Source organism: Protomyctophum parallelum (genome assembly GCF_964188405.1).
Source record: "Protomyctophum parallelum genome assembly, chromosome: 11".
Taxonomy (NCBI): domain Eukaryota; kingdom Metazoa; phylum Chordata; class Actinopteri; order Myctophiformes; family Myctophidae; genus Protomyctophum; species Protomyctophum parallelum.
Window position 1 is genome coordinate 36186555 of NC_139707.1, and position 13676 is coordinate 36200230.

The window sequence follows — 13676 nt, forward strand, 5'->3', positions numbered from 1 at the left end:
TGAAATACTATAATAGAAATAAGGATCTATATGCTGGAATGCGGCGAATGCCGTTACATTTCCTGTTCTTCTCCCTTATCTGCAATGTGATTCTATGTGAAAAAGTTGAAGAAAATGTATTATTTTAAGCATGAGTTTTATTGCAAGTTACTGTTTAGGGTTCAATCTGGCCTAATTGAGAGTGACAGGAAAAATAAATCAAATCTGCGTTAGGTATTAGTGTAGGAAATGTCAGTCTCTATCTTCAGTCAGTCTGTGTCTCGAGCTACTACGACCATGCCAGGCATACACAGATACTCCAGTGAAAATGCAGCCCCGAAAAAGCAGTTTTGGACATACTGTACAAAGTATCAACCCCGACAGCGATGATACAGTATGCTATCTTGTAGCCGTGGCTTGTGATAGTGCTGGAGAACACAGATATATCTGATACAAGCATGTGTGGCCATAAATAAACCTGAGCTTGTGCGGTGGAACACCCAATAAATTCACTGCTCGCCGACACACGGTCCGCGCGGGGAAGGTATTCCCACAGTTTATAAATAAGGATATATGGGCCTGTTCTCGTCATGAAATATGGCTCTGTCATTAATGGCACACTGGTCGTTGGACTTTATGTTACCGATAAAACACTGTATGATGGTTCGTATCAAAGTATAACAGGACAACATTAGCTTATTGATTTCTTGCCTCAAACCCACAACTACTTCTACTACTAGCCCAAGAAGCATTGCCAAAGATAAGAAAAGAATATACATTGACATGCACAGCAAATCTATGCTGCTGGCTTCAGCCCAGCATACTTAGTTTAGACTAGTCATTGGTTAGACATCGCTTGGACAGGTTGGTGAAGGGTGCGTTAAGACGGCCGGATTAAGGTTGGTGAGGGGTGCGTTAAAACGACCGGATTAAGGTTGGTGAGGGGTGTGTTAAGGGTTGGGAGAGGGTTAAGGTTTAGGTGTGCTCCCCCGTGGGAGGTTAGGGTTAGGTGTGCGAGGGTGCGATAGCCAATCGCTACAAGGGTGAGGGTTTGAGATAGGTTGTAGGACTAATGACTGGTCTAACCAATGACTAGTCTGAACTAAGTATTTAGACAGTAGTGTAAATCAACTTAATACTACATTTACTTGAGTACTGTACTGCAATTTTGAGATACTTTACTTCAGTATTGTGAGCTTGCAGATGGGCGCTTTTAACTATTTTAGAAAAGGTTGAACGTATAGGTTTTGAGCTCTGGGTTCCAGAATTTAGGATTAGTACTACCTGAACAGGGCCCAGATTAGGTTCCGAAAACCTTATCTGAAACCGAGCCCTATAGAGTATGGAAAGGAAATACGGCATGATACGGTTCTTAGTTTGTAGTAAAAAAGAGTGGCACAGGAGGTGTCAGAAGTGTGAGTGCATGCATGTATGTTCATACTAGGAGTAGTAATAGACCATCTTTTGCCATGGAAAGATCAGATTGAACTAGAAAAAGTGCCCTTCCGGGCACAGGTCTCCACCAGGTTATCCACAGATCCGTGCAGTTAGAGGTAAAAACACTTTTCGGCCAGTTATAGCGCCACCTTGAGGCTGAGTTGAAATTGTTCATGTGGCATTTCGTCCTCGGCCTAGTGGGAATGTGGGTGCACAATTTCACGGAAATCACGCGATGTGTTCATGATTTGCAGCATTTTGTTTGAAACTGAGCACTCCTGTGAACTTTGGAAGCCAATCTTAACCAATCAGGATGGAGTCTGATAAATCTGAAAGACCCGTTTCGTTGAATGGCTCTAGAGAGACTGTGTACCAATTTGCGTGATGTTTGGACAAAATCTGTAGGTGTACTGTGCAAAAACTTGTTTTGCACAAAGCGGCCTCCTGGTGGCGCTATAACAGGCCGTTCTGGAAAGTTTGGGGCAGAGGTTGATCGTTGGCATCCAGGGAGTGTGTGTGCAAAATATGGCATCGACCGGGTTAACGGTGGCCGAGATTAGCTGTTCACGGACACACACACGGACGGACGGACGGACGGACACACAAACGGACGGACGGAGTGCAAAACATACTCTCCCCACATGCCTTCGGCCTGGTGGAGACAATCAGTGCGTAAGAAAACAAAGCAAATATTCTTCAAATTCTTCTTTTGTTCTTCCACTTCTGTTATACTTATTATGAGTGTTCTCCAGTACGTTAGTACCACCTGGTATGGATGTTTGTCTGTATAGTCACAACTGCTGCAACAACTGAACATTTGTTCAAAGATTGTTGGACAACCACTTCAGAGACTCTATACATCCACGTATGATAACAGCATCCTAAGGTTAGCAAGGCATAACACCTCTAATACTAGCCATGTTTTGTATGCGAGAGTATAGTTTGCTGCCTTCAGGAAGGAGATATGGTATTACAGCATACGATAAGGTCAGACTGAAGAGGTCTTTTGTCCATGACTCTGAGGCTCAATCAGGCCTTTAGCCAGGACTAGCCTGAGCTGTGGACATTTATCTTGCCTATATTATGCGTTTCTATGTATGTAATTGAATTTTCCTTTCTGTTTTGTGTTTGTATACGTGTTGCATACAAGGCCACTGGGGTAGCAAGATACATTTCAGTTGCGAATTGACAATAGTTGCGAACTGACACACAATACCATATCTATATCTATATTATCTAAGAGACAAATGGAGAAGCTGCATACTCGTTTCTGGCTGCAGCCCACGATGAGGAAGGTTTCTATGTTGTGCTTCTTCAGGTAGCCATCCCTCTCTCCGCCCTCGCCAGGCTCCACGTCATAGTCCCCATTCAGATAATTCAGAGTGGCCTTGGTGATGTGGATACGCCTGGTCGCACGCGCACGCACGCGCACACGCACACGCACGCACACGCACACGCACACGCACACGCACACGCACACGCACACGCACACACACACACACACACACACACACACACACACACACACACACACACACACACACACACACACACACACACACAGCAAGCTGTAAAGGTCACATTTGAGCTTTTCAATCCTCGTCTCTATTTAATGGTGCATTCTACGGTGCTTGTTGGTTTACAATTTACAATTTAGGCATTTAGCAGACGTTTAGCAGGCATTTAACCCAGAGCGACTTACATTAAGCAAGAACAAAAAAGCATGGGAATACATCACATAAAAAGCATCATGAAACATGCGTAAGCTAAGAAAGTAACAGTTTGAGGTACACGTCATGGTAATTGGACACAGCGTGTTAGTTTGAGGTACACATCATGGTAATTGGACACAGCTTGTTAGTTTGAGGTACACATCATGGTAATTGGACGAAGAGACATACCCGGCCTTTCCCCCAGCCTCCATGTGATTGGCTAGCGTGACGTCGTTGGACCAGACGTCGAACTGCCACTTCCTGAGTCCCAGCACCCCGCAGTGCACCCTGCCACTGTGGATGCCCACGCGCATGTTCACGTTCACGCCCATCACCTCTCGCACCAGCCTGCCATACCAGACAAAGGTCAAACAAACAAACAATGGATTTCTTAATAAATACATCAATAATGTCTGAGTATAGTGTACATTTTGATCAATTGAAGGAAACAAGGTGAGAGATTATGGGAGTATGTATAGCAAATGCTCTGCCCCCAGCCAGGGAATCAAACCCGGGGACTTGCTGTTAGGCATCATCAGAGGCAACGGCTTTTGGGGCATTTTATTTTGAAGTTTCAGCCTCAGACGGCAGGAGCTTAGTCTCTGAACCAAATCAGAGCGTCGCATCCCTCCAGGCTATGGGTCCGTCTCATGCACGCACATGCAGATTGGTTTGTTTACAAAGTGACAGGGAGTCGGCAGCTAACCTGTACACAACCTATATACATATTTTAGCGTGATGATTACGTTTAAAATGAGTAATACACTGTCTGGATGTCAACTTGAATTGGATTAAAGAATTCTGTAATAAGTATCCAATGGGTGAGCTTCATTTTTATTGGCTTTTATTGATGTGTAACTCTACACGTCATCACGCAACACGTTTTTGTTTTAAGGAAATTATTATTATTTTTATGGACTTTTCATATAAAAACACACACAAAAATGAGAATTTGCCCATTTGTTTGGCATCCATTATTAGGTATGCCCATATGATGACCACGGATATGGTCTAAAAGTGTGAAAAACTTTTCTTTCATTTCACTACACCTTTAACAACTCGGCTACCAACGCCTCCCACGGAGTATGAATTAGGCATAACATTTCTGTTTCATGTTGCAGGAGATAAACAAAAATAAGTCCAGATAAAAGTGAAGTAGGGGAGAGCCGCCACGGTTGTAAAACTTTGCACGTTTCACTCTTTTACTCAGAGATCCGTTTATCTACATGTAATATTTTCAGGCAACGGACCTACACATGACTGCTACCATAAACCACTTCAAGTTTTTCAATTGATAAAACAGGTCGGGAGTTATTAAACCAAACGTGGACGCTGTTCCAGTGTTACATTTGCTGCGCATATCGGATTAATTGTAACGGCATGCGTGATAAATGTAACAACAAGTTGTTCTTTGGCGTTGCTTACAGACCAGAATGAACGTGCATTCCGTCTAAACACGATGCAAACTAATGAAGAACATAAGCATGAAGACATCCATGTGGATTTTTATTCACCAACATCAAAGAAAATAAATTGTAGCCCACATATACTCCAGGTGTAAAGTTTTACGCATTTTGAGAAAAGTCAGTTTTTCGCCAATAAAGTTGCTGTACACATACTGACGTGATGGCATCTTGGTGGCGTTGACCAATCAAGAGATAACGTGCAAGTTATGACGCGTTACAACCGTGGCGGCTCTCCCCTACTAATTATTAGACAAACAACCGGGGATGGGGACTGACGGAGAGAGGACAGACTGGCTGAAAATCATGGCGATGCTCTGTGCAGACACCCACACAAACAAGAACACATTAGTCAGTGAGATCCTCTTTCCTGAGCCCAGAGTCTGACAGACAGAAAGACATGGGACATCTGTGCCCTTGTGTGGTCTTGCTGATTAGATAAAAGCCACATAGTTAGACAATGCTGTAACCTTAATCTCATTGCAAGGTCAGTGCCCTGAAGACCACCTCTGTTTATCTAGGGACTAGTCCACAAGAGAGAGCCCCGGGGTCCCGTTTCGCCACAACGGGCTTGACCCTACTCTCTTTTTGCCATTCAAAGTAAGTACATGGCAAAGCAAGGTTTTTAGGGTAGAAAATAAATGAAGTCATTTCAAACACACGAGCAAGTGCTATTGAAAACAGAAAGGGAAAGCAGCGGGAGGTAGACACAACAGCTGCTAGTCCGTCCGTACAGGCAGTGGTGGACAGTAAAGTATTGTACAGTTTTTTTTCTACTCCATTTTACATCTCAAAGGCAAATATTGTACTTGTTGTACTATAATTGTTTTAAAACTTTGGTTACTAGTTACTTTGTAGCTTTTGATCATTATTACAAAACCACTTCAGACCTGCATACTTTCAAAGGATATATTTAAATGTTTTAAAGCTGCCTACAAAGTGCCTACAGTATATTTCACAGCGAATATACATTTTCCTTTAAAGTATCATCTACCTTCACCTGAATTAGCATAGTTAGCACATGCCAGATGGGTTCATTTCATTATTGTCATATGCAATGGCCAGCGATGCCCTATGTATAAAATATTTTGAGTGGTGCAACCACTCCTATAGACAGCTATGTGTGTGGCTGTGTCCCTGTGTCCGAGCACGAAAATAGCGTTTGTTCACCACCATGAAGTGTCACTGTTACACAGCCTAACACAGAGACACAGACACACACAGGCCAGGGAGGTGGGCTTCTACAGTACAGTACAGTACAGTACAGTACAGTACAGTACAGTACAGTACAGTACAGTACAGTACAGTACAGTACAGTACAGTACAGTACAGTACAGTACAGTACAGTACAGTACAGTACAGTACAGTACAGTACAGTACAGTACAGTACAGTACAGTACAGTACAGTACAGTACAGTAGTAATCGCTCTGGATTAAGAGCGTCTGCTAAATGCCTAAATTGTAATGAAAAGTGCAGCAGGCAGGCAGGCAGGCTGTGTTTAACACTCACGATATGGCCTCTATCATGTCCACGCCCATCTCCACACAGCAGTGGGCGTGGTCAGCGCGCGCCTCGGGCAGCCCAGACACACAGTAGTAGCAGTCCCCCAAGATCTTGATCCGTAGACAGTGGTTCTCCTGCCAAGCCAAGATGTAGCCAAGAAGCGCACAAACGCAACGCACGCACGTCACAGGCAACAAACACACACACACACACACACACACACACACACACACACATCACAATTAAGTGCTTATTGTGTTCAGCTGTGATTTGTATTTTTTTTTTGTATGCGTCTTTGTCAGTTCAAAAGAAGAGAGTTAATTTGGACGCATTTCATTATAAAACACTTGAGGGACACAAAAACAGCACAGCCTGATTTGTGAATGACTCAAGCACTCAAGTCATTGCAGTGAAAGCTCATTGTTTGTCATGCATCTTCTTCTTTTGTGTAGCCATTGCTACACAAAATTTGTGTGAAATCACTACAAGCAGCAACTCAGAAGGTCGGTGCAGTGGCTGTTCAAAGGTCACTTTAAACTTAAGGTAGTCTAGCCTAAAAAGATGGCCGTAAATGGACCGCAGTTAATGGAAAATTCCATGCTAGAAGGCTTTCTTACCTTTATTTGTAGTTGTTACGTCCCCACCAAAGAGGTCCAGGTGTTATTTTGTGCAAAAGCGCATTATTGGCTATTTCCCCTACCATAAGCCCTCAATTAATTGAATTGAATTGCAATGAATTGAATGGGGCATTGGGGTGTTGTGCTAATTCGCTTATTTCCATCGCTCAATTTCTTTTTGGTATATATTCTCTCTTCATAATTTAAATAGTATCCCAAGCGGCACACTTTACTACTTATTTTGATGGAAATAAGCGAATTAGGACAAAAACCCAAACCCCATAGAAGGCTTATATTAGGGGAAATAGCCAATAATGCACATTTGCACAAAATAACTCCTGAACCTCTTTGGTGGGGAGCATGGAATTCTCCTTTAACCTGTTAATTTGAGATAAAAGGTTTCTGCCCGAAGAGCAATATTACTTTACATATACTTACTTATGTAATTTGTGACACTGAAGTGAAGATAATAGATACTAGATAGAAGTCTCCTGGATGAGTGCTTTTTTCTAACGGAGCATATATTTACACGCACTTCAACAGTGGGGGGTGCAGGCAGAGGGCCAATAAGGCACTGGTGGAAGGAGGTACTGTAGGGCCCGCACACCATTATTTAGGCAAAGGAATTACTTTATTAAAGACAACATTAATTAAAGATGATCTGATGGAAATATTTTGTGCAAAATGTTTTGTGTGCGTGCGTGCGTGCTTGAATCCTCACCGCAGCCAGCTTGTCAAAGCGGGCAAACAGTTCGTTGAGCGTCATCACCAGCTCCTGAGCCGTGCACTGTGACGCCAGACTGGTGAAACCCTCGATGTCTGCAAACAGGATACTATAGGGACAGAGAGAGAGAGAGAGAGAAGAAGTAGTAGAAGTACTTTAAGTAGCATGTGACATGTCCAACTAGGGGGTTTTGTGTTTGTGTGTTTGTGTGCGTGCGTGCGTGTGCGCGTGCACGCACAACAATGTGCTACAATGCAAGTACAGTAACTATACATGCGTGTGAATAGTCAGCTATCGATTCCTGAGAACCTGTGTGTAAAGCGACACCGCGGCAGGGTTGTGTTCGCGGGGCGGACACATTCATCGCTCTCCTCAGTCACACCAAGCGCTACAACACAGGGCAGATGATGATGATCTCATCTGACTCAGTGACTTCAGTTTCTCCCTGTGAAAGATGCAGAGACAATGGGAGTGGACTGACAGCTAGACAAGTAATGTGCCCAACGGTTAGCGGTTGTTGGAGAGAGTGTCAGGTTAGACAGTGTGACACTGGCGGGGACGACCGACCCAGGCAGGCAAGGAGCCTATAAGCTGGCGCTGAAAGGCTCACCACGAATACCAAACGACTCGCCCCTTTACCAACTCGCCGCCGGGCGTACAGCCGGCGGAACTTCGCGGCCTGCATGGTATTCCTAAAGTAACCTAAGTAAATGATGCCTAAGCGGTTAAACCTAACCTTATTCCTAACCGTAACCTCAGTAAACCCCTATACCTGTGTTCACCCCTATGGAACTACAGTAGCCTATATAGGAAATTTGGATACCATAGAAGAGAACGAATGAGAATGTCCCACTACGCTGGTAACTCTTATCTTTATTTTGAACGGTGCAAAAACATAAACAAAACAAAAATGTATTTCTGTTATCACAACCCAAGGACCCCCCACCCCCCTTTTTATCTTCTTTTTTCTTTTCTTTTGACTTTCTTTAACTATATTTTTCTCTGTTTCTGTTTGCTGTTTATTTCATTTTTTTAATGTTTTTTAGTTATTCTTCTGACGCCGATTTAAATGTTGTCTATATTTGTTTTGGCATACTACGACCCAATGCACAACGTACTGTATGCTGTCAAAATGTAGAAAAATCTACACAAATTATAAATTACAAAAAAGAAAAAGATGCACCCTTATCAGTCCTAGTGAGGGGGTTACTATAAGGCTAGGGAATTTTAAATCTTGTGGCGTTATTTGCAGAAGACATTATTTTCCACTGTACAGGCACACAACGTTCCTGTTGCATTCTCCCAAACAGCCCTGAAGACATCCTGAATGTTGACCTCATCCCTCCATCAATGAGCGGGTTCATTCGAACGGCCAGTAACCACTTAAACCCTACTGTATACACTTATATGACCGGAGTACCCCAGGGCTCTGTACTGTAGAAGGCACACTCCTGTTTTCGCTCTATACTAAACTTCTGCAGCAAAAAAATAGGCGATATATATAAGCTCACAATGCGACACGTTTGCGAACTTGTAGAGTTGAGATTGCGGTTTCAAGAACAGCTTCGAGGTGAACCAAAACAGTACCGATGATAAATGTCCACACCAGCAGCATGCCTCGCCGCGCAGTCAGCCTGTGCTGTGAACTCAGTGCTATACTAAGTACTTGAAGCAGATTTCTCATCCCCTGCTGGGACCTGGCTCCATCTGGACTTCAAACTCAAACCATTTTTCTGAAATAAATATTTTCACGATTTTTCTAAAAAATAGTAGATCTGCTAAGTATGTTTGAGACACAAACAAATATTCTATTGGTTGGACACTGGTTTTCTACTCGGTTACTGCTGTGCTGCTTGTAATGGATGGTGACACACAGGGAATTGTGTTTATTCTGCGCTCACTGTATGAGCCTCCCTAGACTAAAGTGTTTCTGAAACACTTAATTTCAACGGCATAGTTAACAGAAGCACGAGGACAATTCTAGCAGCTCACCAGGAAATGATAGCAACATAAAGCTTATACTTTACTTAGCACCTAATAACCATTATCTAACTTACAGCAAAGTAAGCTCCAGAGAGGTGATGAACGGTGATGAAAAGTAAAGACAGAATTATAATAAACGTTAATGTTGCATCGCAGGTTTACATGTGTAATGAAGTGAGTGGAATTATTTTTGTGCAAGCTCCATCGCTGCATGTGCACATCTTGTTACCAGGGTTTTTTTTTTCTCCAAATCACTGAATGCTCCATCATTAAATTATATTATACTATCCCTTACCCGTTGTGAGATATTTGCCCCCCCCCCCCCCCCCTTGTGGCCGTAGGGGGTACTGCGCCCGGTGCGTTTTGAATTCACTAATAAATTCATTGTTAATAATTAATGTGTCAAATCGAAAAAAGGGCTTCGTTAAGACCTCCATATTCATATGGTCAATGCCTGAGTGAAAAGTGGGAGTGATGGTGCAGGCAATGAGGAGATAAGGCGGTGTTTCTGACAGACAGACATTGTTAGAATTATAGTATGATAGTATGATGATGATGATGATGATGATGATGATGATGAAGTATGATGATGATGATAGTATGATAGTATGATGATGATGATATACAGTATTATTTATGTTTTCAGAAAGGGGCGGAAGAAACACGAAAAGTGAGACCAAAATTTGGTCTCACTCTGATCTTTTCGTGTTGGTCTGCATTTAGAACTATAATCTTAGTGTATTTAATACACTAAGATGATAGTTCTAAATGCAGAGGTCCTCAGACCAAACAGGCTCAAACTGATCACAGCGGGTGGCAGGGGCGGGCATTCACTTCTAGTCATTTTTACTAGTTGACTAGTTGCCTAGTTTACTAGTCGACTAGTTGTTTAACTACCTATTTGGATTTTCTTTGTAAATAAATATTTGTACATTTAAAAAACTGTGTACATTGGTGACTATATTGGTAACTACTACTATTATTTTTTTTGTCGACAGGTCGACTAGTTACTTAATGCCCTAGCGTGCGGCTGCCTGCAGTGAAGCCCAGTACAGTACAGTACAAGAGGGTGGGTGGCAGTGTTGATTTTGTCGACTAAAACTAAGACGAAAAATGTTCGACGGCTACCTTTTTTCACTGACGAAAAATAATGGAAACTAAAATGAAAACTAAGCTAGACTAACTAACTACTAAGCTAACTAAAACCAAGACTAAGTGCATAGACTGCATGCCCTTGCTGTCTGGGGGGGATAAATTAACTTGTCTAAAACAACTACATCATTCTTTTTTAAGGTGCAGAAAACGCACACATCCTACATATATCTGTTGCTGTATCAAAAGGTTGTAAGTTTGTCAATCATGTAAGCAAAAATAAATAGAATCTGCACAAAAAAAGAAAAAAAAAACTCCGGCTTGCAGATGATTTTAGAGTAACGTTTTCGAGGCCACCTCAGAATGTTTATTTTAATCTATAAAAAATATAATAACAAGGTTGAAATGTGGCCTGACAGAAACAATAATGTGTGATTTTATGTTGAGTGTGCCAATGCAGGTTCATTGTTCATAAACAAACTAAATAAAAGGTTTATGAACCCATTATTCCCAGGCTATACATTTGCAAGATTAATCAGATATTTTCTTTGCAGGGTCCTCTCGCAGGCAAGTGCAGCACACTGTTGTCATGGGGACAGATTGTCCGTCATTAGCGGGAAAGACGGCAGCATGTATGGTGCCTTGTAGAATGTGTGTGTGTGTGTGTGTGTGTGTGTGTGTGTGTGTGTGTGTGTGTGTGTGTGTGTGTGTGTGTGTGTGTGTGTGTGTGCGCGTGCGCGCGCGCGCGTGTGCGTGTGTGAGTGAATGTGTGAATGAATCAATTAATCAATGAAAAGCTCTATTCCATAAAAACATGGCAGCATACATTAAAAAAAGGAAAAGCTGGGGTTATTTGAGGCCAACAACAAATTTGACTGGGGGACCTTTTTATGTCATAATGAAAACAGGGAATCATAGCTTAAAATTGACATATTGGCTGTTGTTCAGTCTTACAGAAAACAGCGAGTTGAGAAAACAGGCTTCCACACAATGTTTTTTTTTGTTTTTTGGGTGAAAACCTTTTCTTGCTTTTTTCACTTTTTTTGTGTTTGTTGAGAAAATAGCTGATCTACCAGCTCACGATGTTGCAACGCTCGCATTGTGAGCTTGTAGATAAGCCACTTTCACTATTTTCGTGTGACCCCCTGTTGATGTGACGTTTTAATGTGAGCTTGTAAATCAGCAATTTGGTGTATATCAGTTATTTTTTACGCTGTTGTACGACAAAGCATACAATAATGAATTGCATTTTTATAGCGCTTTTCCAAACTGCTCAAAGCGCTTTACAGTGGTTCATTAATTCATACATTGGGAGGTGAAGCGGCGAACAGTCGACGCCAGTATCCTCACTTCCCACACTCACACACCGACGGTGGCGAGCTCACACCGACCGACTCATTGGAGGCAATGTAGGGTTCAGTGTCTCGCCCAAGGACACTTCCACATGTGGACAGGAGGAGGAGGAGCCGGGATTCGAACCGCCAACCCAGGGCAGGTCTGTAGGCAGCTTGATGTATAAGTAAACCCGCCTGGCCTGAACATGGCCCTAGGATGTCGCAGGGACTAACTAGCCATGTCATGCTTCTTTTCTTTTTTTTTGATATTTTTTTGCGGCTTACGCCTTTTATTGATTTTTTAAGGGACAGACAGTAGGCTGACAGGAAACGGGAGAGAGATGGGGGATGACATGCAGTAAAGGCCGTGTCGGGTCCGGGAGTCGAACCCGCGGCACACTGCGACTAGGGTTGGGATTCGGAACCGGGTCCATTTCAGACCCGGTTCCGACATTGCGGATCCGGAGCCGGTTCCATCGTTTTTTTATTAACGGTTCCCCAAACGGATCTCATCAGTTGTCATTTAGCTCCGCTGTGTCTGTGCCTGCATGCAAGCAGAGCCTGGGGTGACGTCACCCCACCTACATGAGTGAGTGGGGTCGGGGAGGATACGCCCACTGTTCTGTGCATTCAGCGACCGCTGTGGAGCGAGTGAGACAGTATAAGTATGTCGCCAAAGTGTGGTTAACAGAGAGGGAAATGACTGAGGCTGAGCAGTGAGCATGCAAAGTGCAATAAATGCGAGAGTTGCTAGCAAAGGTTGTTGCAACTTGTACCACGTGAACATAGAGGAAACATCTCAAAATCAATATGCCTACACATCGCGTTTGAGAGCCATGCGGAAAGCCGTGCCTGCTCTCCCCGCAGCTTCACCACAGCCAGCGGGGGACGATCTGATGCAAGGCTGGTTTACTTTCCCCAGGCTAGTAACGTAATGGAAAATAAAAACTACTAACGTGCTTTTAATTTGGCTCTAAATTAATTGCGTGGCTGTTGAGAGCCCAGCGTTTAGGTGAATATACCGCCATAGATTGATTACTTTATAAACAATTTGCAGAAAAAAAGCACAGGAACGTAGCCTACAGTTCAATACAAGGTCTGCTATAATCCAAGAAAGCACTATGGCTTGTTTCCAATAGGGTAAGGGGTCCTTCATATTAAATTAATTTGAACATTAAAGACAACATTTGTCACTACAACAATATCAATATTGTGTACTGTATATTTAATATACAGTACAAATTGCAATATACAGTACAAATTGCAACAATGATATTGTTGTGGTGCCTAGCTGCTGCTGGTGGTGGTGGTGAAGTTTAAATAATAGTGCCACCTCATAATTGTAAAGTGCATTTTCAATAATTTAATTAATTAATTTGTGTTTATTATGTACTTGGTTAGGTTAGTTATAATATAAGCATAATCTATGTCAGAAAAACGGGGAAAAAAATAATATTAGGATCCGTTAAGGGAACCGTTAGGAACCGGAACCGTTAAGAGGGATCCGGGAAGGATCCGGAACCGTTAAAATCCTAACGAATCCCAACCCTAACTGCGACTGGATTACCAGTCCGGTGCCCAGACCGTTACGCTACGGCCTGGGCCCATGTCATGCTTCTTGATTGATTTGATCAATCGAAAAAGTCATCGATAGATTAACCCGTTCTGGACGGGAACCCCATTTTGGTGTTTTAAGGATGATGTTATACTTTAGCTATTGGAAAATAGCAGATTTACAAGTTCGTAGCGCGGTTAGTTTGAGAACCACTGACGTAGAAACATAGCTTCTTCACAAAACTGTCATGATTTCGAAGACATTTTATAGAATCTC

At 42.7% G+C, this 13676-nt stretch overlaps 1 protein-coding gene across 1 annotated transcript in view; it reads right to left on the reverse strand.

Annotated features, from left to right (window-relative positions):
* Positions 1–13676, reverse strand: part of adcy5 (adenylate cyclase 5) — a 113400-nt gene that overhangs the window by 35964 nt on the left and 63760 nt on the right. The window contains exons 4-7 of the mRNA XM_083776081.1: positions 7434–7545; positions 6102–6229; positions 3318–3476; positions 2681–2822 (exon numbers count right to left, since the gene is read on the reverse strand). Of these exons, the coding sequence (XP_083632207.1) occupies positions 2681–2822; positions 3318–3476; positions 6102–6229; positions 7434–7545 (541 nt within the window). The remainder of the gene's footprint in view (positions 1–2680; positions 2823–3317; positions 3477–6101; positions 6230–7433; positions 7546–13676) is intronic.